The 26,573-nt window shown below is 40.9% G+C and overlaps 3 protein-coding genes, 1 long non-coding RNA gene and 1 pseudogene across 4 annotated transcripts; 4 read left to right on the plus strand and 1 right to left on the minus strand.

The window, feature by feature from the left end:
* Positions 1–61: 61 nt before the first annotated feature.
* Positions 62–2,266, plus strand: LOC134183501 (probable serine/threonine-protein kinase DDB_G0281745). The gene is made up of 3 exons (XM_062651057.1): positions 62–576; positions 792–1,114; positions 1,593–2,266. The coding sequence occupies exons 1-3, from the start codon at positions 381–383 to the stop codon at positions 2,070–2,072; spliced, it is 999 nt and encodes a 332-aa protein (XP_062507041.1). The 5' UTR covers positions 62–380; the 3' UTR covers positions 2,073–2,266.
* Positions 2,267–2,606: 340 nt separating this feature from the next.
* On the minus strand, positions 2,607–4,649 carry LOC134182870 (centriolar satellite-associated tubulin polyglutamylase complex regulator 1-like; annotated as a pseudogene).
* Positions 4,650–7,139: 2,490 nt separating this feature from the next.
* LOC134183858 (uncharacterized) lies at positions 7,140–11,490 on the plus strand. The gene is made up of 3 exons (XR_009970605.1): positions 7,140–7,269; positions 7,398–7,504; positions 11,391–11,490. It is a non-coding gene; the product is annotated as an uncharacterized LOC134183858 (long non-coding RNA).
* A 367-nt stretch (positions 11,491–11,857) lies between these two features.
* On the plus strand, positions 11,858–17,110 carry LOC134182871 (uncharacterized). The gene is made up of 5 exons (XM_062650312.1): positions 11,858–11,983; positions 12,415–12,531; positions 13,799–13,909; positions 13,974–14,049; positions 15,897–17,110. Exons 1-5 carry the CDS (start codon positions 11,858–11,860, stop codon positions 17,108–17,110), a joined length of 1,644 nt encoding a protein of 547 aa, XP_062506296.1.
* On the plus strand, positions 17,105–19,223 carry LOC134183207 (uncharacterized). Its single transcript, XM_062650689.1, has 5 exons — positions 17,105–17,787; positions 17,845–17,892; positions 18,473–18,556; positions 18,709–18,981; positions 19,046–19,223. Exons 1-5 carry the CDS (start codon positions 17,154–17,156, stop codon positions 19,048–19,050), a joined length of 1,044 nt encoding a protein of 347 aa, XP_062506673.1. The 5' UTR covers positions 17,105–17,153; the 3' UTR covers positions 19,051–19,223.
* The last annotated feature ends 7,350 nt before the right edge of the window (positions 19,224–26,573 follow it).

The following is a 26,573-nucleotide window of genomic DNA, read 5'->3' on the forward strand; positions in this document are numbered from 1 at the left end:
TTATTATTATTATTATTATTATTATTATTATAAGAATTTCTTTGATATTTATACAGACTACTATACAGACAACTACAGCAAAAGATAAGCAACTGGATGATTTGAGACAACAGATCACAGATCTACAGAAGGCACTGAAGGATGAGCAATTGCAGAGAGAACGGGCAGTTGCTGGAGAAAGAAGGGAGAAAGAGCATGCAGTTGCTAGAGAAAGACGGGGGAAAGAACAGGCAGTTGCTAGAGAGAGATGGGAGAAAGAACAGGCAGTTTCTAGAGAAAGAAGGGAGAAAGAAGAGCTACGACAACGATTACAACGAGAGCAAGAAGAAAAACACGACATTCAGAATAATCTTGATGAAGCTCGACAACAAACTGAGCAAATGAGTGTAGAGAAGGAAAATGTTCAGCAATTACTAAATGAAGCAGAAATAGAAAAAGGTAACATTGTAGAGCTGCTTTCAGATGCCGATACTGCAATTGAACGATACAAGCAAGAACGAGAAAACGAAGTTTTTAAGATTTCTTCACGTGACATTCAATTGACTGGCACAGAACTAGGACGTGGATCATATGGAGGTGAGACACACTTTAGGCCAGCACTTATAGATTTACATGTTACAACTGGCTAAGGCTGGCTTGTGTTGGCTTGGCAATAAAGGCTGGGACAGGCCAGCATGGCTCAGCATGGCTTGAACTGCATTTACTTGACGTTTTCAAATACAGCTTGTCCAACTCTGTGTGTGTAGGTTGCTTGTGTAGACGATAGATTAAGACTCTGTACTGTTATTTAGCTGTTTATGTTGGATATTGGGATGGCTGTCCTGTTGCTGTCAAATGTTTGTATGATGATTTGGCTGATGTTGAACGAAACATTCAACTTGTGCAACAAGAAGCGTCTGTAGCATGGAAGATACATCATCCCAATATTGCTGCTGTTTGTGGTGTCACTCTGGAGAAAGAAGTCAAGAAGGCATGGGTTATCATGGAGTTACAGAGCGGCTCCGTTTCTAGCGTGATCGATGCATGTCAACGAGATGCTGCACCTCTCACTTTACGAGAAAAAGTTGACTTGGCACACGATTCTTTGTGTGGACTGGATCACATTCACTCTATGGTGAGAACAGTAAGTGAAATAAGGTTGAGCCAATATCATCTCATTCACACGTAAATGATCAAATTTGTAAAAGAAGTCAAGCCTATTATCTGACTGACAGATTAGCACAGACAGACAGATAGACAGACGGATAGACAGACTGATAAATTATTTATGGTACACGAAACGTAGACCAAACAGTCTCATTATCACACAAGGTGGCAGGAAGGCAAGCTTAGAAGATTGACAGTTAGACTATGGAAAATAGATCATGTAGTAATTACACAATTTTATATAATCATCTAGTCAACAAACATTCATGAATGGAGACTAAGATCAGTAAGCAACTTAACTTATACAGAAATTGTTAAAATCATGGAAGGATCGATTCATGCACAGACTTACAAGTAACTGTTGAGACAATTAAGTATATCAATGTAGATACTCTGTATCGTTTCCTTGATTGTTTCTGGTCTTATTGTTTGTTGTGTTGTTATAGCAACCCATGGTGATTCTCCACGGTGACATTTGCCCAAGGAACATCCTGGTAACTGCAACGATGAGAGCCAAACTGGGTGATCTAGGAGCCGCTCGTTTTCAAGATGCTAAGCTTTCAGCCGGCCTTCTCAGTCCAGAATACACAGCAACGGAGAGATTTGATGCTCCAGCTCTACCAAAAAGCAAGGAGACTGACATGTACAGTCTGGGAGTGACCCTATGTGAGCTGTTCACTGCTGTTACTCCAGACCGCAGAAAAAGAATGGATCAAGTCTTACTCGTCCGTCAGCTAAATGTCCGTTCCTTATGTAAGCACTTGATGAGAGATAATCCTGCCACACGACCAACAGCAGCTGAAGCTCGCAGAATCATTAGTCGTATTCGTGATACAGACAAATATACAGCATGTCCTCCTAAACGAATGGTAAAGGGTGTAATGGATGGAGTGGCTCATGTCACTCTTGTTCATCCCAATTGGTGACGTTGACATGTCGTCGAACCATATGGTTGTTTTATATTTTTACTTGATATCATTTCTGTGTTTGTAGAAAAGATTTCCTTAGCAATAGCAATGAGCTTAGCTCTGGTTTTGCAGGGTGTATTCTCGAATTGACCAGACAATGTCGAACTAGGATTTTCAGTATTGATATTGTTAATTAGAAGGTTTGATGTATACACTTTGTCTACTGCACTTATGATCTGTTGTTCAAATTGACTTATGCTGTGTTTAATAAAACGTGTTTTGCATTTCCTTTTGTAAAACAGATCTAAGACTATACTGCACTAAATTTTAGAAAAAGGAATAAAGCGTAAGGTGTTTAGCTAGACTGCTAGCTAGTGCAACTGTAGTTTCTACTGAACGTTAAGAAATTTGTGAACTCTGTCTGAATTTAACTACACGAAACTCATAAACCATTCGTTGCAAACTTTGCTGTTTGCTATTGAGATGTATTACTCTGGCGTACAAACCTAATGAGACGTGGTGTCTGGACTGGTGGGAGTCTGTGTGGTTTGCCTACACATTGAGCAGCCAAGTGACTCTGGGCATCACAACCTGAAAAGCAAGAATAGCAAAGTTTTAGTTCGAAATAACTTGTTCTCAAGATATTTCAAATTCAGCGTCTGCTTTTTAAAGTCGTTTGTGGCTAATCACACTTTCAAAGTAATTAATTTGGTCTCTATAAATGTTGTTGTGAAGCTGATCCGCTACTTTAGAATACAACCTTGTCTACAGTTTTTTACTTAATTCTAGAACAAAGGCATAAGGAAGTCTGCAAACAAAAAGACTGTAAAAATCTTCAAACATCTGGTTGTATTGCATGTTGACACCGCAGGAATTACCATCTCATTCTACAGCAAGACTACATTGCAAACTGGTGTAGTTTTGCATCTTCATTGAGATAAACAAACGTTGAAGAAGCATATCTTAACAAGATGAACTATCAGAGAAATAGCTACACATACCATGCGTGGTGTTCGTTTTAGTTTCATGAGACTTCCAAACATAGAAACTTTCACTAGGACACGTCATGACATCTTTTTTTTATTGCCTGACTTCACCACCAAGCTAACAAATTCATAGTAAGATAAACGTTGTTTGTATTTCAATATATGACGCAGGACGTCCATAGGAGGATAACAGGACAACTTCCTCGACTCCAACTGTTCTTCTAATAAACCAATAAACACGAGAATCAATGTTTTCAAGAACTGTCGTCGTGTTTGTATCTTTGCTATCTTTAGGCTTTGTTGGTGAAATGGTAGAGGTTGGTACTACCACCACTCTCGATGCTGTTGACTCTGAGTTGGCTCTAATAGCAGCAGCCAAGACACTTGACTATACCTCAAGGCAGAGTTTGAGAAACTCTTCATATACAAATTGCACTTGAAAGGCATAAATAAAGTCACGAAAAGCCACCAAGCACTCCATCACATCATCAGTTAATATAATTCAAGCCGTTTTCTAAATAGTTTCGAGAGGAAAATCAGGGCAAATGAGAGTGACAAGAGAATGGTATTCCCTGATGTTGAGAAGGTCTCCCCGATGACCAATAGGTTTGAAACAGCGATAAAATAATTTTACAAAAGAGAGACGATTTTGAGGTGCAGCCTACACAAAAGAAATTTCTCTAGACAACGACTGAGTTCCCTGCTGAACACCACAAAGTAATATGATAAGAACCAGTACAAACACATCAAAAGATCGACTTAATTATAATCATGCACAGTCATGTATGACTCAATTAATTAATTAACTTTATGACTCTGTTGAGGTTAATTGCCTTGTCTGTCAACTTCAGGGGCGGCGGAGCCGGGGGGGCTGGGGGGGCTAGAGCCCCCCCAACTTTATCAACTTTATGCTGTAGAATTTCTGCTTTCTGTAATGTTTACCCTTTCAGCCCCCTCAACTTTCAACTCGCTCCGCCGCCCCTGAACTTGTATATATCATTGTCCATCTGTCTTTCTGTCTGTCTTCTAGATCTGTAAAATATAGTCTTCGAGCTACATGTATATGCTCGCAATTATCACCCAACTCACACCATTATGAATTAAACATACAAGTACTGATGACTAGATACATCAAACTAAATCGTGTTATAACGTTATAGTTTCTTTTCACTACAACTTGGTAAATTTTAACTAAACAGAACTTATCACACCTGTACATGCACCTACCTCATGGGATTGACTTTTGAATTGTGCTCTCGATGTTCAAGTAATTGAGCAATAGCATCCTGAAGATATGTCAGCACGTGACATCGCTTCAAATACTGAGCAGCGGATTCACTCTTCGCAGCGGACAGTGTACGGAAAAGTTTAGAGGTATTATCCGGGACTGCAAGTTTAGACAGGAGTGTAGGTATAGATGGTTCGCTGCGGGCGATTTTTTTAGGGTGAGCGTGGGTGTGGGCGTGGGTGTGGGCAGGTAGGCGTTCCGCACGACAACTAAACCCACCAAGACGACGTTTAGAACGCATTGCTTACAGTTACAACAGTTTCTTACAGATACACACATAATTCGGCACCGAGTGATGGCTGCATTGAGACGGGACCCCATATCGGGACCACACGACGGTGATCGCTGTAAATTTACTAAAATGAGCCTCGACCAAAATTAGTGACGACCACAGACATTATCAACACTACGGTGTAGCGAATTGAAAGTTTTTCAAGAGGGCTCACAGTTTTGAACGTCGTCTAACTACAGCTGCTTTCTCTACAGATCGAATTCAAGTAAATTGGACGGCAGGTAATGTCTAACTATAATCATTTTATTTTTTAAAATCATTTTCGGTCAGTTTTAGTATTACTTAGCTAAATTCAACTGTACATCGACATGCAGTGTGTACATGCATGCATCGAATTGTTTACTCTAAGTGGCAAATCTAATTTTCCGTGAAATTACATACATACATACATACATACATACATCCATACATACATTCATACATACATACATACATATACATACATGCATGCATACATACGTATCTGTATATTTGTATATATTTTTTAATAGTATGTATGTTATATAATATTCTGTATAACATAATGTATAATATACTGTATATATACTGTATAATATACTGTATAATAGACTGTACACACACACACACACACACACACACACACACACACACACACACACACACACACACACACACGCACACACACACACACACACACACACACACATACTGTATAATATCATTATATGCTGTATAATATACTGTATAATATACTGTATAATATACTGTATAATATACTGTATAATATACTGTATAATATAATGTATAATATACTGTACATAAACTGTATAATATGCTGTATAATATACTGTATATATACTGTATAATATACTGTATAATATACTATATTATGATAAAGTAATTATAATGAACAGTTTGTGAGGAAGTTAATTTTCACAGAATGACATGCATGTTGTTTGCTACTCAAGCTATTAATCTAATTTATTAACAAATTTTATGGGTTTATGTTGTACTAAGAGATAGCACATACTAGCTACGTATAAGCGTAGCTAGTACTAGTGTATTCATATATTGTTTTACAGACACCTGACTAGTAGGTTGGTATATTACCATCTGTCTTGATTGATGTTAAATGTACACACAAGGGAATGTTGTCTCTTCAAACCTCAGGTCCTGCATGAATACTGTAATGGTACATTGAAGATAGACGTTCGCAAATATTTGGCGTATTCGTTGAATCGACATAAGCAGCTTCAGACTCCCATCGAACGGTTTCATATATTATATTTCAGACTATGACACAAATTTAATGGCATAGTTACCTTTTGACTAATTCTGCATTCCAATTTATTCCAGCACTAAATTCAGGTCTTCTTTAATTAATTAAGTTGCTGATGTTGACAAATTTATGTAGAGTAATTAAACTGCTTGCAATGGTGACTATTGTCATAGTCCCGGCCCAATAGGTTAGACATTGTTTCACATGGGACACTCTGATTCCTCCGCTCGTCAAGTATATAGTCAAAACAAACCGACTTCTTGAAAACAACAAAGATTAGCAGATTCTTTCCGAAAGAGCTGTGAATCCCTGTGTGGGGGACGTGCACCGCCTTTTCTCTTAGCCAGAAACTGAGTACAGTCTATGACAATGGAGAACACATGTTCATTCCCATAGAACCAGAAATGTAGCTAGCTTTCTTGTAGTACAGTGCATGTACAAGTAGCATGCAGTTAGGTACAGGCATGAATTGGAAAGCGTGGCATCTAGCTCAATCGTTAGTCGCATTTGGAGAGCGGAAACATCTGGTAACTTTGGGTTGCAACTTCAAGTCTTGGATGATCGAGTACAGGTGTAATTCCCTTGGGCAAAGAGCTCACACATAATCGCCTCTCTCAACTCAGGAGTCTAGATGACTACCCGGACTTTGACTGGAGATGGTAGCGGCAACTGGCTGTGACTTGATCATCAGCTTCTAAAGTCCCTGTTGGGATGTAAGTTTCCCAAAACGTAAATTAGTGTCACAAGACAGTGTTCCTGCGAGTACTTGGCCTGGTGGCTCCAGGAGATTAGCACAGGCACAGAGTTCTTCTGAGCAGCAAACAGGAGACCCGCCATATGGTTGGGGTGTGACCTTAGGCTATTGGCAGCAGCTCTTGACGTTTGCTGACTTTGAAAAGGACAAACTAAAACTGTTTGTTAGTCTGTTTGCCTCTTTTGTTTGTTTGTTTTAGGGTTAGTTATGGTTAGGGTTATAATATAGTTTGGTTATTAGTTGTTTTTGTTTGTTTTTTCTCTTTTTGTGTGTTTGGTTGTTTTATTTGCTGGTCTATCTCTGTTCATCTGTTGCTTTCTGTCTTTTCTGTCTTTTTGTCTATAGTATCTTCCAGCTGCATTTTGAACTTTCCCTCTGGTTAGCACTCAACATACTGCTCATTGGGATGGGAGACATTTGACATATTATCAAGACTCTTGCCTTAATAGCTGCGTGTGTGTGTGTGTGTGTGTGTGTGTGTGTGTGTGTGTGTGTGTGTGTGTGTGTGTGTGTGTGTGTCTGTGTGTCTGTGTGTCTGTGTGTCTGTGTGTCTGTGTCTGTGTCTTTGTGATGCCGATGATCGTGCTGCTTGGAGAAGCGCTATTACGCTGCATTGCCAAAAGCCATAGTGGGTATGGTGGAATCAAGGTTCAAGGTGTGTGTGTGCGTGTGTGTGTGTGTGTGTGTGTGTGTGTGTGTGTGTGTGTGTGTGTGTGAGTGTGTGTGTTTGTGTCTTGATTGTTACAGTATTGTGAATCTATTGTAGACGATCATTGTTTATAGTCGAGGTGCAAGAAGTAAAGAGAGAGGCTGGTGTTGCATTTTTTGTTCGAGAAGGCAGCTACACTGTCTGAAATTGATCACTTGCATCGGGCCTTCCAATCAGCTAGGTAAAAACATATGTTAGTAGTTTTTGTGTGTGAATTGTGAACCTATTATGTGAATGGTTTACATTTTACTGATTATGTGAAATAAAGAAATTGTTTATGCAGTCAGTCTTGTTTGTGTAGAGTCTTTGTTGGTATGCTTGTATGTATGTTACTTCTTGTGTTGCCCCTTCAAGGGAACTGCAACTGTAATTATTGCGATAAGAAATGTACTATTTATTGTTAATTAAAAATAAGAAAAATTTAAAGATTTATGTGTGTTTATTTGCTTAAGTCACTGAACTTGCATGAATATGACCACAGGCACTGTGATTGGTCAGATCAAGGGTAAGTACCGAATAAGTAGTTATTTCTATGGTCTTAAATTACTGCATTTTGAGAATTTAGACAAAAGTTTTAATTAGGGTAGGTGTTCCTAATTGTGGACACTCTCCGGTAATTTGAGTTACAAACACTGTTTCTCTGGTAACCTGCAACCGAAAGAGAGGGAAACATGTCCGATGTACGCACCAATGTCTAAGCTTTGGAACAATTCTTGTACGACTAGAATTGCACAACGTCTGCTAGCGCAGTAGCAAAATATACGGGATAACGTCTGTGAACAACCCAAACGGGGTTGTATCCTAATTGTGGACATTTTTTTCTTCGCCACAGAAAGCGACTAGGTCTGAGTAACAGCTGGACTAGATACCTGAATAGTTGCCTCACAAGCTGGTATTTTTGGGCCGCAATCAAAATCATGTTCTGTTGTGTATCACCACGATTCATCTGCAAACTGTTTGCACCTACAAGGTTCCTCCCATCACGTCCACAAATTTGAGGTACACGAATCGATCTTTTGTTGGATCATGAAAGGGCCCTGACGTTAGTTAAGCAATTACCGAGTACTTTGGTAAAGTTTTGAGCCTAGTTACGTTGACTGTAACGTGCTAAAGATGCGCTTTAGTGCATGGAGCGAACGTGTATTTCCAGTCCAGTAAACATGTAAATATCTTCACTCATACTAGATCTAGACATCAGTAATCCACTGACAATCTAGCTGTTTTCACTGCTACTACATCTGGCCACAACTGGGTATGACATGAGAACGAACAAAGTAGGTGGAATGTCAATATCAGCGACATTAGTAATCCTGTCAGAATTTGATTGTCTTCACTGCTACTAGACCTGGCAACAATAAGACCCAGAATGAAAACCTGCAAACTCACCTAGGATAGGTTGAAGGTCAAAACTACGTTGTCTGATATAATAATCAGCTCCACCAGCAACGCAAAAAAGATGCTAGAACCACAGTTTACAGTTCAGACGTTCATCTAAACATGATTGATCGTCTCCTGCATTGTATTGTAAACAGAACACTTTGTTTCTGCAAAATTTGAAAGTCACGACGCCATTTTACACAGGGGTGATACACCACAGAACATGATTTTGATTGTGGCCCAAAATACCAGCTAGTGAGGCAACCATTCAGGTATCTAGTCCAGCCGTTACTCAGGCTCAGTCGCTTTCTGTAACAGAGAAAAAATGTCCACAATTAGGATACATCCCGCGTCCAGGCTGTTTACAGACGTTATCCCGTCTATTGTGCTAGTGCGGTAGCTGACGTTGTGCGATTCTAGTCGTACAGGTACCTTTACAAAGCCTAGACATTGGTGCGTATATTGGACATGTTTCACTTTCTCTTCGTGCAGGCTACCAGAGAAACAGCGATTGTAACTCAAATTACCTGGGAATGTCCACAATTAGGTACACCTACCCTACAGCGTGGCGTCGTCTCTGTCTTCACCAACGGAAATTTCTTCCAAAGCAAGAAACACATCAAAAACATTGACAGGTGTTGTTTCTGACTCAAAAGTCTTCACGAAATCCCCTGAAGTCATGTGCGTGTATACTCTGGGGTTTACCGTCATGCAGCAAATGCGGGATCAAATTAACAACTGCTTTAATTAAGAACGTGCAGTTTTGTGGCAATGCTACTGTATATGATATTCTTTCACGTGCTAGACTACCGTGACCTCCAATGCTTGTTGGATGCTCTTCCATGGTAATTGTATCTCTTCTCTGCATCTCAAAAGTGCTATCTGGTTCGGCCATCACGGACTTTGTGCGTAGATGTTATTATCTATTGCCTCACCTTCACCAGCATCCATCGCACCAGCACTTACCCACCTTATCAGTGATTTTCCTAACCGCCTTCAAACATGCATCCTCATCTTGTGCATATTTTCCCCCCTAAAGAGGCGTGGTGTAAGTCGGTAATGTGGTACAGTAGTAAATGTTTTCTACGGTGAATGTAATAGTAATGTATGTATATCAACCAAACTTGTAGACAGGTTTCAATATTAAACCAAAATTTAAACAAAGTTTATACTAATAATAACACTTTGTGACTACATGTATGCTCATCATGTTATAATATAGTCATACAAATTACGCCTAGATATCGATGCTGTCCAAGTATTATATGCAAATACTTTCTACTATAGTCTATATCAAACAAACATGTGGGCATGTTTTACTAGTTTATTAACTAAACTTGTGCAAACAAACTTTTAATAACAGTCTGTAATTATGTTTATCATGTTATGTGGCAGTGAGTGCCTAGAACACTTTGCACCAGGGTGCTGTCCAAGTAACCTTCTAGCTTTGTTCTCTTTTCACTTGCAAATGCACGCTCAAAATTAATCTGGTACATAGGTGGTCCTTCTAGTGAAATGCGCATCAAGCAGTCAATTTTCTCTTCAGACAAACGGTTCTGTAGTTTTGTCATAATACGATTCTAACAAGAGAATTCTCTTTCACAGCCAGCATTTGTTACTGGTATGACAAGTCTTGCAGCCAGAAGAAGCGATAGCTGTGGGAAGGCATCTATCTCTATGTTCAAATAAGATAGCAGCTACAAATTCAACCATTGTCTGATTTCGAAACTTGTTGCTCATAAGGGATTTGCGAATCAACCATACAGTCATTGCATCTTCATCGACAAAGCCCGGCTTTTCAAGAGCTTGTTCTCTAAAATGATTGATCAACATCCGAATCTACTGATCTCCATAACCTGCTAGGTCTTCAATAGGAGGAAGATTTCGAGGATCAAACACACAGAGAGCGTCTAATATAGCAACAGATGGAAATCTAGCATGAATGTTATCCAACAATTCCTGCAGATTGATAGATTGACTGTGCTACGTCATCAACATCCCGATCGCCAAGCAACTCTTTTCTAGCAGGTTTGCCGTAGTTAGTAGGGGGAGTAAGACAGGCAGAAATTTCTGCAGCTTTTGTTGTTGCAGAGCTAACTGCTCAAGCGGTTTTAATTAACACCTTTAGCGTCTAATTAGAACAGCATGTCAACGGAAAGTCCTAGCTGGTAGGAAACCTGTAAACTGCACGCAACATGCACGTGTACAAATTAGGTAACTCACTAACAAACACACAAATAGGTTGAAAACCTACCTGGAATCAAGGCAAACATCTTGCAGTTTAAGAAAGCACTGAATTTCGACACTGAAACCACCCTCAAATGCTAATAATAATTATTGTTATTAGATGCATCTATCAGCCCATTGTCCTGGATGACGGGTGTTATAGGTTCATTACTTGATTTTATTAGATTTGCTTTAGATTAATATTAAATTACACATTTTGCTTTGGTTTGTTAAATTTTAGAAAATTTTGTATGTGACTACCAATTTGATTGTTTGCTTGTCTAACAGTTAAAGATTAGAGTATTGAGGTTACATTGTGGAATTGGGTTTGGTTAAGGACAGAGGTGAGTTGGATGTGAGGATGATGTGCTATTTTTATAGTCAGTTGGTGTTCATACTTGTAGATGCATGTATTCATAATGTACTCACTGATAATAACATGTGATGTCTCTTATCAATGGTAGGGTGGATGGACAGCTCTACATTATGCTTGTCTGGATGGTCATTTGTCTATTGTGGACAAATTATTATTATCCGGATGTGAGAAAGATGGCAAGGACAATGTGAGTGTATTTGTTTGCAATAGTATTCGTCTTTATTTTGTGAATTGAGAAATGATGTGAATGAGTGCTACAACTCTTTACCTAAAACTTTAGCATGCAGTCATCACTCTCAATTTGTCGTCCATCATCTAATAGCCTTTTCACCCGAGTTCGTTCTGAGCTGAGTCGAGCCAGCCCCTTGTTCACACAGTGTTTACAAAAAGCGAGCCATGCAGCTCACTTAGTGTGTGTTTCTCTTGCTAAGCTATTGATGATCACACGTGTGTTTGAAACACTTACACTGCTTTTTGTAGATCGTGGATCGGTGACAATCTGCCGTCATTTTTCTCGATGGTATTGCAACAATCAAGTGCTGGAATACGTTGAAAATGTTGGTTGTATTGCTAAAGTATGATGAGGGGAGAGGGTCTGGCTATGTGAGACTACAGTTCAGCTTGGTTGCTGTTCACACGGTGAAGGGCAGCCAAGCTGAACCAAATGGTGCTGGCATTGCTGTTTGTGGTGGGCCATTCCAGCATGGCTAAACTTGGCTTATGTTCACACAATCTTTCAGAGCAAGCTAACCCATGCTGACCTGTATTGGTCCGGTTACAAGTGTTTGTGTGAATGGGCTATAAGTACTAACGTCTTTATGTGATGAACCTGCTGTGCATGTTGATTCAAGTAGGCTTTCTTCAAGAAAATTCTATGTACTTTAATGTATATGTTGGTATCATCAGTGACCCTAACTGAAACACCCTCAAACAGTAATAATTATTAGATGCATGAGGAAACACTTAGTTATGGTGTTGAAGATTAAGTGATGACAAAGTTGCAATGGCAATGTGACAGAATTTGACACGCACGTGTGTTGTGAGCAGCTTACTCACTATAATCTTTTGTTGTATACTGTTTTTTGTATCTTATTTCCATCTGCTTGTTTTAGGATGGATTAACACCTTTGCATCTTTCCTGCTCAACAATATTATTCTGTCATGATAGTCATCTGCCAATTTTCAAGTTGTTGATATCATCAGGAGCTGATTTGTCAGCAGTGAACAAGGTAAGTGTACATTTGGTGGAGCTTAATCTATAAATGGTGAAAGCAGTGATTGTGAAGTCTGCCTAACAATTAATGATATTCTGAAATGCTCCAAGGAGAACAAACAGATAAATAACGAAGAAGAACTAAAGTGCTAAACCCTCGGCTGCTAGCTTAGGTTGCAAGGATGCATGTATTGTAAGTCATGAGATACAAGGTCACGTGGACATCATTAGACACCGTGCACATGCCAAGACATGTTGAGACAGCTGGTTGGGAAAGGACAGGCAGTCTTGTGGCAAATAGCTTCACTTGCATCCCAATCTACAAGAAACAGTAGAGTACACATACTGTTATGAAAGAACAGAGAGACTGACAGGTGCAGGTACACATAGTCATACTGTAACAGTGGACTTTGTCTGTACTGCTCACATTCATCTATCGACTCGCTCACATTCGGCTGGTCGTCGAGCTGGCCTCGTGTTACTGTAACTCTGGTGCATATGCACCTTGGGTTAACAATGAACTTGCTTGGAGTAGGTAGAAGCATGTAGGGTTAGCATGATAAAACATGACAGGTGTGAGCAGTCATTAACTCGAGATGTGCATGCTCTAGGGTTACAGTAATATCTCTGTGGACTGATGGACGGAGCATGGGATGGATTTACGATTGAAAAGCAGCACATACGCTTATTGTTATCACTGGTGTTAATTAGTTAGTTATAAGAAACATTAAGACATAAGGACATTGAGGGATGTTGTTTGTATTGTAGTAGAGTGGTATTGTTACTTGTAATGGTGAAGTGATGGTCTTGTTAGTTGGTGGTGTGACTGAATGGAGGTGGGACTGTATTTAGTGAAATCATACATTGATAATGATTTTGTTTGAAGTCGTTAGTATGATGTTGGAATTCATGGAGAGTAATGAATTATTATCCTCATTGGTTAGTCACACGACAGCATATGACATGGCTACATGTTGGTTGTGAATGATGACTGAAACAGTAGTGAACATCAGTTTGCTTAATTAATGTGTGAGCAGTAATAGAACGAGTTGCTCTATAACTGTGTGGTACAACAGCTAAAAAGATGTTTAGTCAATTGCATGACATTTGTCTTATTCATATTGTCTTTCTAACTTCACTTTTATCACACACTTGCTATGCTGATTGTGTATTGTGTATGTGCTGGATAATAAGCTGGTTAACTATTTATTGATTATATGTACTGTGTACTGTGTGATATTGTTATTTTCATTGCACTAATAATACTGTCTATTGTTGGACAGAGAGGACGAACACCATTACAAGCTGCAGAAGAATGGTTGCCAAGAGATTCTGGTCCAAGTAAAGAAAGCCGTTCTCGTATTATTTCCCACATAAAGGGATTAGATGAGAATGTATGAGATGATTGTCACACTGTATAGGTTCTGTGTATTGATTATTGGTTGTGTGTGATGTTAGAGATCTGTTGCAGCTGGAAACTCAGCATCAAGCTTCACAGATAGTACAACTGCAGTTGCTGACAATGATCATCCAAGTAAGTGAGACAATAACAAAACATTTGATGATGTCATACAATAGACATTATTTACGAGTGTCATTTCGAAGTTTTAGACACTCGTTGATAAACTGCGTGTACTATTAGCAACAGCATTGCTACTTACACATTTATATACTAGAGTTCTTCATTACATGTCAGCTGAAGTTTTTATCTCATTGTTTATTAGTAATCACATAATTAGCTGTCAAAGTTTACTCACTTTGTTGTCACAGAAGATAGGACACGGCAGGAAATCAAGCACGACAGTTCCAAAGTTTTTAGGAAATTTGACAAGGTCCAGCATCGTTGTTATGGGGCATGGTGGAGCCATGAACCCTTCAAAACTTTAGGGCATGATAACTTTCTCGTTGCCTTAAGTTCTGTTTGGTCATTTGTGTCTCGGGATCTACGTGAAATTTGATCATTTATTTGGTCATTAATTAAAGGTATGCATATATCCCATCTATCCAGTTACTGCTTCTGTTGTTTTTTGATTTGAAGGAGTTCTATCACTCTTCCATTTTACCTGGTCTAATTTAATTAAATTTGATATCAACTGGCAGTTTGCACCAAACCATGGAAGACTGGCGACACTGCTGCATGGTCTCAGAGAGCAAGCACAGCCACTAAGTCTATCTCTAACCCTAAGGGAGATTTCCTGAAAGCCATGCTCAATCTCCTAGAAAATTTGGAAGCATGGCTGATTTCTGTGATCCAGATTATCTGAGGCACCGGGAGACAGTCGGTCAAAGATGAGCCTTGTACTGGACATCTTAGTGAGTTAAGAGACGACACTTAGATTGAAAGTGTGAGGGTTTTAATGAAAGAAGCTCTATGTTTGACTTGTGAGGAGGTGGCTGTGGTGTCAAGTGCATGTGCCCATCAAATTCTGCCAAATCACTCATCACTTGGAAAGGCTGCAATGAAATAGGTCCCGCATGCCTTGACTGAATTAATATCAGACGTGGATGAATATCAATTTCTCTCGGCATGACCTCACCATCACGTGCAAAAGGGAGGGAGATCAGGTGCAGGTAGTGCAGAGAATCCTTGACATCAATGAGGCCTGTCTGCGATGTTATGTGCCAGTGCTGAAGAGACAATATATCAGCCAAATGGTGTCATTCTTGGTCACCACATTACATGTAATTAAGAAACTGGTGCAGCAGGGAAGCAAGAGGATTGTGATGATCCTTGCAATTATTGCATAGGATTGTGAATGTGTTCCTTGTGTGCCACAAACTTTGATTAGATACTTAGGCAACAAAGAATATTACAGCATGTTTTTTACGTAAAAAGCTGTGTACAGCACTACTTAAATGACGAGATCTCGTGAGCACATGGCCAGTCATTCTGCACTACAATGCCAGTTGTCACACTGGTATAGATTGTTACACTGCAAACGTTGTCTCTACCTTCTTGAAGCCGTGCCCATAGGAAATAATACCTCGGACACCCTATTTGCCGGACTGAAGGTCCACTGACTATGTATATATAACTTGTTTGAAGAATTTTTACAAGAGAATAGATTTCAAGATTTAGGTGATCTGGAGATGAGCGTGGCTACAAGAGTTCAGCAGGTGACTCATCTTGCAAACACTGTTATGAAGCTGCCAGATCACTGGAACAAAATTCCTGTATGCAAGCTGTTGTCACTACTCGAATTTTTCTATATACTTTAATAACGTTAACAATCTCATTGTAGCAAAGATTTGTGTACATTCAGTGATGTTTTCCAATTTTGTCTCTAATTGACGTACATTTTGTGTTTGTTGTTTGGTGACATTATGGCTGTTATTCTGTCATTATTATAGGTCAGTGTCTTCATCATTTTGTCTCTGCAGGTGCTATTGATCGTCTTGGTCCAACTGTTAGGGCTGATTATGAAGTTGCTGTGAAAAAAGGGAAGTTGCCAATAATGCGAGGAAACATTGACATGCTTGGTGAAGAAGATGCAGGCAAGACGACATTGGGAGATGCTTTTCTAGATCAGCCATTTGTAGAGATGAGGGAAAGTACGGTAGGAGCAAACGTGAAAGTGATGAGAATGGGAGGCGGTCCAAACACGAACTGGAAGGAACTGAAACCAAAAGAGAAAGAAGAGATCATTGATCAAGTTCTTGTCAGAGGCTTTCTTGCATCTGTTGAAAGCCAGCAACAAATTGAGGCAACAGAGGAAACAAAGCAAGTGACAAAAGATGACAATGGAGAGGATGCTGTTGGAGAGATCATCCAAGAAGCAGAACAGCAGCCAGCAGGTAGTACCAACACGGTAGCTTTACCAACAGCCAGACAAGCAACTAGTAAAGACGGCAACACAACAGAGTTGAGGAAGCCACTACACGATTTGTGGTTTTCTAAAGAATTAACCGAGGAGCAAGCAAAGTTAGCAGAGATGCTGTGTCGTGACAAGGCTGCATTAATGGAAAGTGAAAAGATGATGTTGATCACAGTGTGTGATCGTGGCGGTCAAGAGCAGTTTCTGATGACACACGCAGCATTGATGGCAGACAACAGTCAGCACAGTGCAACCGCTTACATGATAGTGATGGATGGAACAAAGAGTCTTGCAGATGCCATACCTCATTGTTTGTTCCGACCAGAACAAGGAAGCGATCAGTTGGTCATGCCACGTTTTGGCCCTACGACAAGACGTGAGCTGTTGGCTTACCACGTGAATGCCATCAAGATGGCACATCCAGTAGTGGGTTGTGGTCCTTTTCTTGGTCAGGGCTTTATTGATCAAGCACCAGTTACATTCGCCATTTCGACAAGACAAGACGAAACAAAGGACATGGATCCAAAATTCTTAGATGAACAAGAAGAAATATTGCAAGACGTTGTACAGAAGAACAAGTTTGGTGGTCACATGGTGTTGGCGGAGAAAAACCCAAATAGACTGACTTTTCGTGTTGACAACACACGATCAGGCACTGGCAGTCCGGATCCAGTGCTAATGAAGGTGAAGGAGATATTTGTAGCAATGGTGCGGTCACTGTGGAGTCAACGAGATGCTATTCCTTTGCCGTGGGCAGTTCTCGATAAATTGTCAGTTTGAGTCCATTCTGCAAATTTTGCATTTATTCGACATCATCTGTCCTATGATCACATCACCAGAGATGCTGAAGGCTGACGTGAAGGTTGGACAGTCATTCTTTGTTCCTTGCGTGCTGGAACAGAGATATGATAACAAGTTGGCATGGAAACAGATGATCATCTCCACTTCCTGTCCTCCATCTCTCATCTTTCGTCCCGAAGGATTTGATGTGACTCCCGAGCCGATCTACTTTCGCCTGGTGTCTCGTTGTGCCAGTGAATATGCCCATCGTCCCATACTGAAACGAGGTCATGCTGTCTTCCACGTGAATGATGATCTTGAGCTCGATCTGGAACTGGTTTATCATAAACTGCGTTACATTATTGCTACCGTGTACTCTCCAGATGATGAAATTTCTACGAATGAGCTGAAACAACATTGTAGCATTACTCGTCAGTTTCTTATTCGTCAGCTAAATGAGGTCAAGAAAAGAGGATTAGATGGCATCAAATTTACTGTTTGTGTTAATCCTCCACCAGCTGAAGCCGAAGTAGCTGATTTAATAGATGACGATTGTCTGGTGTGCATTGATGATTATCCACAGAAAAAAAGTTTGATAAACCAGAAGAATGAGCGTGTGTCACGAAGGCAGTTTCCTGCTTTGGATCTCTGGTTTAATGATGCAGGGAAAGTCTCTGGTAAGTGTCATGATTGTGATCATTGATGGTTAGTATATTGTTGATGTGATGTTACAGATGGTGCAATTGGATGCTATGCAAGACAACAAGATGAGCCACAGACAAGTGAGTAGTTTTGTTGTGTTAGATCTTGTTTGTGTCATTTTTACTTAACACCTGAAACACTAAGGTACAGTAGCGCCGTGCCGGCTGGTCACGTGACGTGCGACCTACCAACCTGCTAGGCAACGGGACAACACGTGACCAAATAAATAATGAAACTTATTTATTACCCACGTTATAGGATTCTGCTATGATTTAGCTAAGAAATAATTGTGTGTATAGCTATCTCTTCCTTATCATCTGCTTATTCGAGGTGTTGTTATACAATCTGATCTGTTTGTGTCCAGGCCACTTGCCTGATTTTGAGACAGTGAGATACGCTGTTATCTTGCGGGTAACAATGTATGTAAGAGTAGCAATTTATCTTGTTCTTTATGGGATATCTCTTTTGAGCAGTCAAACTTTCTGCTTGTTTTTGGTCTTTTGAAATTGGTATTGACACTGCTGTGGTTGCTATTGTTTATTGATTATTTTTCATATCACGCACAGTGGAAAACAAGTATAGTGACCATAATGTACACACGTAGAGAACATTTGGTAGAGGTAATGCTGGTAACCTGTATGTTTTCAATTTTTATTCTAGATGTTGGAAATGGAGATGATGAACAGCAGGACATCAAAGAACCGCTAAGGAAGAAAAGAAAATTGATCGTAAAGGAAGTATCAGGTGAGTGACTATTTGTGATATTTGTTGTGTGAGATCTCATTTGTGTCATTGTTTAGTTAATTAAGAAGTAATTGTGTATACAAATATCTCTTACTTATATGATGCTGATTTGATGTGTGGTTATACAATTAATGTAATGTGTTTGTGTGTAGGACACTCACCTGATCTTGATACAGTGAGAGATGCTGTTGTTAAACATGGCTGTACTCAGTGGTATGAGATTGGACTCAAATTGGGACTAAATGGCAATGAGATCATAGATAAAACTCATACAATACCTACTTCCACTGGCAAGTTGTTGGCTGTCATTGAGGCAAAAAGGATCATGAAAGATGGAAAAGTGAAAACAGCAGAGGACTTGTTGAGGGCATTTTATTTCATATGCACACCAATTGGCAAAGAAGTCGAAGACGAATTGAAGAAAGGTGAAATTTTATGTGAATGTGAACGAGTGGCTTGACTTTGACAAACTTTGCTGTCATTATTTAGATTGAGAAAGGTAAGCAAGTACCAACAGGAGACAATGATGGAAGTGAACACTAGTGCAGTAGTATTGTTGATATCGCTATGGTATATTGGACATTTACATTTATCAAAAGAAAAAATTGTAAATAGACAATATTTCTGTTGCATTTTTGATGAAATACAATTGATTGTTTGAATGGTATGATATCACTGCATGTGTTTGTGTAAATCAGTGATTCGAATATTTTCACAACCAGAATTTACAATCGACAGAGGTCACCAGCACCAGTGAGACAATCATCCGTAAGACAGCACAAACTGCCAAGGACTCTAAATCTGGGGAATAACGAGGGTGGAAAGATCCTGGGTCGAGTCTACAAGTCCATAACCTTCAGAGCTGGCCCGGCCCTAAACAAATATGTCGTGAAAGTGTGAGAGATCGGTACTGGTGTGAGCGCTCACTGCAAATGCTTTGCGATATTCGAACACGTCGATCTCGTTCAGCTTCGACTCGAGCTCGTGCGTCTAGCCACTGTGCACGTGTTAGTCCATTCTGACATTTTGATATAGCTTACTAGATGCTAACGTTGTGTAGCTTGTTGATTAATTTCAACCGGCAACTTTCAACGGTTATTGTGACTGACGTACCATCAGCCCAACAGCAAAGATCAACCCGAGGATCTTATTGTACAGGTAGACGGCGAATCGTTTGTGGAACGGTCTTCGGACGCTCTCCAATCTATTGCCAAACGATATCAAACCAACTCTGGATATCTTCACTATCAAGTTCGAAGAAGAAAGTCGCCAACGACGTTGTTGTTTTACTTTGATTTGATACGTAGACGTGCACAACAGCTTGCTCTTCCGACTGCAGAGACTGTCGGAGCTTAATTTATAATTATTGCATATGGAATAGAACGAGGATTTCACTGAACATGACCATGCATGCACTCTTCTTGTTGACCTTGGGCTTGATGGAGTCATGGAAGGTAATTATCTTGACTAGATCTCAACAGACATAATTAATGCTCACACATGATACCCTTCTCTTAATTTCTCTCATGATGCATTTGAATTTGGTAGTTTTAGTGGTTGTTGTGTTAGTATTGTTATAGAGTGAGTTGTTGGTAAATGTCTGTGCTTGTCGTGCAATCTGTTTGCTGTTGTTTGTTGTACAGTTTTAGATTGCTTGTCTTGAGGGCGACACTACAGACAGGCAGATATACTGGAAAGACAGACACACAAACACAGAGAGATGGACGAACAGGCACACAGACAGATGCATACAGATGGGCAGACGCACACAGATGCACATGCAGACAGAGAGGTGGACAGACAGGTAGACAGACAGATGCATAGACGGACAGGCAGACACAGAAACAGATACACAGACAGAGAGGTGGACAGACATGCAGACAGACATGTATAGACAGACGGGCAGACACACAGACAGTTATACAGACAAACAAGCCAGACGGACGAATAGGCAGACAGACGAATAGGCAGACAGACAGACACATAGGCAGACAGATGCACAAATTTATATTTTTATTAACTTCATACATTAGAGGACTGGATTTCTTTAAGCAGTGTTACTCGGCCAGTTACTTGTAGTTTGACCGTTTATTAAATTCAAGATTTTGTTCACTTCCATGTGATTCAATATGAGATCCTTTGTTCTTTTTTTCCAGTCTCCAGATGGAGCTGATTATGTTTTGGTAACCAACCCTCCCGCTGGATATCCACTGTTGTATGGAGACAGCGTGATCTCTATTGACAACAACTACATGATCTGACTCACATTGATCTCTCTACCATAAATAAGAAGTTATGTGATGAACAAAATCAAGCGAAACCGACAGTCTGGCAGTGTCGTTCACCTGATGATAAGATGCGACATGGTTGAGATTCCACCGAGTAATAAGAAATTGTGGCCATTGTCCACGTGAGGCGTAGTCCAACAGCATTGGCTGACTCAACCATGGGTGTTGAGATGTTTTTGAATCGATCATCAAGCGTTGTTCCTTCTTGGACTTCTTCTTTCCGTGCAATTGGTGTGTGTCGAGACAATGCATCTGCATTTGTATTCTGTCGACCTGGTTTAAGTTGGATGGACCAGTCAAACTCACTCAGGTGCAATAGCCATCTTGCTAAACGTCCTCGTGGTTCCTTGGTGGTATTGAGCCACGTTAACGGACAGTGGTTTGTGATCAACGCGAATGATCTTCTAAATAAGTATGGCCTGAAGTGTCCCACTGCCCACACCAAAGCAAAGACTTCTTTCTGTATAGTAGAGTAGTTACGCTCTGCTTTTTGCAGTACGTACCCTACTTGATACGCAACTACATACTCCTTTCCCTCATACGTCTGGAATAGTATTGCACCAAGATTATGGTTACTTGCATCTGTCGTCAGAGTGAATTGAACATCGAAATTGGGAAACGCAAGAATGGGAGCAGTAGTCAGCTTTGTTTTCAACTCATTGAAGGCTGCCTCACAGTCTGTACCCCAGTAAAATTGAGTCGCACGTCGCTCTAGGTTAAACAGAGGATTTGCAATTGTCGAAAAACCCCGTACAAACCGTCTGTAGTAGCCTACTAACCCCAAAAAGCTGCGCACCTCAGTCGCATTTGTAGACCTTGGATAATCACGAACTGCTTGCACCTTGCTTTTCTTCGCTTCTAACCCTATTCGAGACACGATGTGTCCTAGGTACTGGACACTTGACCTCGCAAAACAGCATTTCTTAGGCTTCAGCTTGAGGCCTGCATTGCGTAGCCGATCAAAAACTCCTGAGAGCCTAGTGATATGTTTATTGAATGTTTCTGAGAAAACTATTATGTCATCTAGGTAAACCAAGCAATGTTCCCACTGTAGTCTAGCTAGCACATATTCTATTACCCGTTGGAAGGTCGCAAGGGCATTGCACAACCCAAACGGCATTACTATAAATTCTAAATGGCCCTGTGGTGTCGCAAAAGCTGTTTTCTGTCTGTCACTCGGGTCAACCTCAACCTGCCAATAGCCGCTGGCCAAATCTAATGTTGAGAAGTATTAAGCTCCTCCCAGGGAATCTAGCGTCTCATCCACTCGTGGTAGTGGATAGGCATCCTTGATGGTGATACCGTTTAGGGCTCGGTAATCAACACAAAATCGATAACTGCCATCCTTCTTTCGCACTAAAATAACAGGAGAGGACCAAGGACTGGCTGATGTGGTGATAATCCCATTTCGTAACATACCTTGAACTTGTTGCTGCAGCAATGGCTTTAGTGATTGCGGTAATTGATATTGTCGTTGCTTGACAGGATTATGTTCTCGGGTTGGTATGGCATGTTGGACGATGCTGGATCTCTCCACATCCCCGTCTTCTTGAGAAAATAGTTCTCTGTTAACGAGTTGCTGACCAATCAAATTGCTTGAGGAATTCGAAGTCGTCCTTCTTCTCGTGTGAGGTCGGGTTAATAGTACAGCAAGAATATGTCTGAATACACTGATCAACCGGTACAAGAGTGCTCAATACTGTCCCCTTGTTGAGACACCTTGAACCTTGCATAAACAGTATCTGCACTGGGCTTCTTGTACTTGATTCTGGAACCAATAGTCTGGCAATCAAAGCACCTGTACTGTTCATTAGCGTTTGGTTTGGCTCCAGCATTTCAGTAGTCGTAGTTGAACACTGCTGGCCATCACTATTGATTATTGTTGCCATGGTAACCGCACATTCCATCCCTGGTGTCTGTACTTGTGCCTCCAAAACCAAACTACACTTCAGTACATCTTTATTCCGTTCTTCTGGTACATCTCTCTTAAGTTGCAGAGACTCTCCTATCCAGTCCAGACGTCCTCGTTTTAGATCTAATATCATTCCATGATGGAGTACAAAGCCAGATCCCAATATGGGCCCTGTATCTGTGGGCACAACCATGAAACGATGCGGAGCTCCCCAATGGTCTAAACCGACCAGCAAATCAACCTCCCCAATACCTGCAATCTGGTTCCGTTGACCGCCTGTAAATCTGCATTAACCGAACACGGAAGCAGCGGTTTTCCAACCACCATTGATATAGGGACCAGCGATACAGACGCGCCAGTATCAATATGGCACGGACTCTCTATTCCATTCACAGTACCGCAAACCACTAACGATTTAGCCATGCCATTTACCTGGTAAACCTCCCTTGACTGTTTCGGTTAGATGTCTGTCCTGTTGTGGGCAGGTGGTTACCGCGGCGATCGATGTCTCTTGATGATGCCATAGATCGTTGGTCACGTCGGTCACGTCGCTGGTCACAATCACGAGCCATGTGGCCTTGTCTACCACAGACAAAACATCCTCCGCGTGGCTGTGTGGACCTCAACAATGGACAATCGCGTTGCAGATGTCCTGGCCGATTGCACTTGTAACACAATCGCTCACCACTTCCGGGTTTGGTAGCCGGACGTCGTCCAACTGTATATGCATATTGAGTAGGTTGCCCTTGAGACGTTGATTGTTGTTGCTGTAAATCCAATTGTTCCAGTCTCTTCTCTAGCTTCGTAATGTAGTCGTTTTTTGTTGACTTCCACGGAGGTGGCGGACATCTCCCATCGACGTCATTAACTACCGCCTGTAATCCTTCGGTTTTCTTACACCAATCACTCAACAGCATCAACTCTTTCGACCTTGTAATTGTGGCTTCCATCGTGGTTTCTGCGTGGAGTTCTGATTCGTGACGAATAAATTCTGGCATGCCTTCTTTAAATCTGTCGGTTAGCTGCTGTTGCCGAATAGCGGCTGACAGTTCCGGGTACGCTTTGTCAATCAGTCGCTCCAGCTGTTCTGCGTAGACTTCCATGGGCTCACCAGCTTTCCAGTTGCGGTCTTTGAATGGAAGCGTAGACAGTCGTCGCCGTTCTGCCGTTGGTGGTGAGAACACTCCCTTGAGAGCTGTGCACAAGTGTGCATACGTATCTTTTTGCTCTGCGGTAAGACGATCGCAAACCACCCAAGCACGTCCTTTCAGATACGTCGGTAAGATCTTTTGTTTAGTCCCACCGTCTTCTGTATTCCAGCCATTAGCATCCACGCACAAGTCAAACTTCTTCAGCCATTGTTCGATATCACTGTCGCTAAACGAATCTGGAAGAGAAACTATCCGGCTTCAAAGAGAACGCGGATTGTGCGTTTGCTGGTGTTCCCGTTTCTGTCCTTGCTGAGCCATTATTTACCGTACCACAATTCAAAGCACCAGTATACCACAACTGTGGGCAACGATACCGCAATTAAAAGTATGGGTAGCGCAATTCAAAGTATTGGTACCGCAATTCAAATCAACGGTACACACTGTAATGCGATAGTATACACGTACAAGCAAAATCACTTCTTACTATCACTTCTGCAAATGCTTCTATCGCTGTTATATCCGTACCCGATCACTTCGGCAAAATGCTTCTGTATCGCTGATAGATCTGAACTTCTGTCACCAAATGTAGCACCGTCCAGACGCAACGTTCTACAAAGTACGTTGTAACTCCTGTCTAGACGTATCCGTGCTATACTGCACTCTCTCGTGTAATATAATCCAAGCAGGCACTGGTCTTAAAGAACACACACGAACGATCAACTGATCAAGCCTTACGCAAGTGCTACGTACACCAAGTAGTGAACTTGAACTAAGCTCTATATAAGTAGACGATACACCGTACTACACAATACACGATCAATGCTACGCTAGTCTAGCAAATTCACAAGTTATATAGACGCTACACAATGACGTCAACTAACGTAAGCTAAGTAACTAGTGCGCGACACAGTTGCTACACTGGCGCAAATTGTGGGTTCATTATAATTTGACATAATGTGTCTACGTTAGTTGCAATAGTACTGACGCTCCGAGCAGCCGTCGGTCACAAAGATATTGTAACCACGTGCACATCTTAGTTTATGCTAATTACCAGCATCTACTCCACAACACCATCCTCTTTAGACTCATTTGTCCCTTTTCCCATCAGTATTTCAGAGGCTGCGTGTTCTTTCTTCTACAGTAGTTTGACAAAAATTAATATTAATTTAATAATTACTTCCTTTCCTGGTTTTAGTTACTACTTCTTACGTCAATCTTTGGAGTCGTTCCTTTGTAAGCGTTGTCCTCGTCGTCATCCTGTTGCTTGAAAACGCCACACGTTTCACACATTTTTATCATCTTTGACAGGGTCGTATTCCTGGCAGTCATTAGCATCTGCATGCTTGGAATGGACGCTCCTTGAATTCTTCCTTTGACTGTCTTCTTTCGTACAATCAATATTCTCTTCATCGTTTAGGCTACAGTCTTCTTTTTCATCTAAAGTATCAATAACTTTTACAGTTGTCTCTCGTCTGTCGGACTTTCGTTTCGGATTAGAATCTTTAACGGAGACTTTGCGGTCCTTCTTCGCCGACTGTTCTTGACTTCTCCCGTTGTTTTCATGCGTTCCTTTCCGTCAGTTCCTCTTCGTTTCTGCCACAAGACGCCGACACTTTTGAAAGTATTCGATCCACAGCATTCTGGCTGGTCCAGGAAAAGGCTATATATCGTCAGCAATACGCCAAAGATGACAAAACACACTGGAATGGTGCAATACCATATTGCCTAGTTCAAGTCGTCAAATTTCGACATACAGTCACTGCTGCTATTTCTCTCTTGGCACAAAATGTAATTCGCAATTTTCTGGTAATATTTGTCGGACCAAAAGTAGCTGTAAACCTCAAACATAGTAGGTACGAATACAAACAGAAGTGGAGACACCGTTACTAAAACCAAAAAATGGCGAGTGATAACGGCTCCTACGACTTTGAATTCTCGGTTTATTGCTCTCTGTTTGACTTGAAATTTAGAAGACTAGACAACATAAACAAAATATTACCACATGTCCGTTATGCTGTTTCATGTTACATGTAGGAGCATTACAAGCAAGCCTCAGATTCTAGGCACACCTGGTCATGCACAGCACTCTACACGAGCAAATGTCAGACCAATTAAACTGACAAGAAAACAGATAGTCAAATTGGCCATTAGACGCGACAGGTGAACAAGCATATCTGCATGCTAAAAGCCGAAGCAGCTTATAGCTGTACTAGTAATCGTTGTAATGATTTGTTGACTTACAAAGTCCGCATCCACCCACATCTAAACACATCTACACATGCACACACGCACGCACACAACAAACAAACAAACAAACAAACACGCGCCGTCGCAGTGGCAGATCCATACTTTCTAAAGGGGTATATAGGCGCACTTTAAGGTACTGGCAATGTGACGTTACGAATCAAAAATCAAGCAGATATATTAATTAACTTAATTGCTAAGTATTGATAACATCACAAAAACTTTGAAACAAGATCACGTTACCAATTATGATCCACTAAATGCAAAGTGTTACGTAACAACTGGTCCTAGCCATGACTGGTTCGGGGCTAAGGTTAGGGGTATAGAGTCAGGGTTAGGGTTTGGGTTAGAGCTAAGGTTAGTGTAGGGTCTTGGACAATTTATGGCAATACCGGACCAACTATATGGCAACCACAACTGGT

The sequence above is a fragment of the Corticium candelabrum genome, chromosome 8, assembly GCF_963422355.1.
Source record: "Corticium candelabrum chromosome 8, ooCorCand1.1, whole genome shotgun sequence".
NCBI lineage: Eukaryota > Metazoa > Porifera > Homoscleromorpha > Homosclerophorida > Plakinidae > Corticium > Corticium candelabrum.

What these genes read in the sequence shown, in the direction of transcription:
- LOC134183207 (XM_062650689.1), top strand. Translation starts at nt 17,154, where the DNA reads ATGATCACATCACCAGAGATGCTGAAGGCTGACGTGAAGGTTGGACAG. An exon ending in TGATGCAGGGAAAGTCTCTG is followed by an intron (nt 17,788 to 17,844) that starts GTAAGTGTCATG and finishes GTGATGTTACAG; the next exon opens with ATGGTGCAATTGGATGCTAT. An exon ending in GATCGTAAAGGAAGTATCAG is followed by an intron (nt 18,557 to 18,708) that starts GTGAGTGACTAT and finishes GTTTGTGTGTAG; the next exon opens with GACACTCACCTGATCTTGAT.
- LOC134182871 (XM_062650312.1), top strand. Translation starts at nt 11,858, where the DNA reads ATGTTGGTTGTATTGCTAAAGTATGATGAGGGGAGAGGGTCTGGCTAT. An exon ending in ATTTGTCAGCAGTGAACAAG is followed by an intron (nt 12,532 to 13,798) that starts GTAAGTGTACAT and finishes ATTGTTGGACAG; the next exon opens with AGAGGACGAACACCATTACA. An exon ending in TGCTGACAATGATCATCCAA is followed by an intron (nt 14,050 to 15,896) that starts GTAAGTGAGACA and finishes TTGTCTCTGCAG; the next exon opens with GTGCTATTGATCGTCTTGGT.
- LOC134183501 (XM_062651057.1), top strand. Translation starts at nt 381, where the DNA reads ATGAGTGTAGAGAAGGAAAATGTTCAGCAATTACTAAATGAAGCAGAA. An exon ending in AGGACGTGGATCATATGGAG is followed by an intron (nt 577 to 791) that starts GTGAGACACACT and finishes ACTGTTATTTAG; the next exon opens with CTGTTTATGTTGGATATTGG. An exon ending in TGGATCACATTCACTCTATG is followed by an intron (nt 1,115 to 1,592) that starts GTGAGAACAGTA and finishes GTGTTGTTATAG; the next exon opens with CAACCCATGGTGATTCTCCA.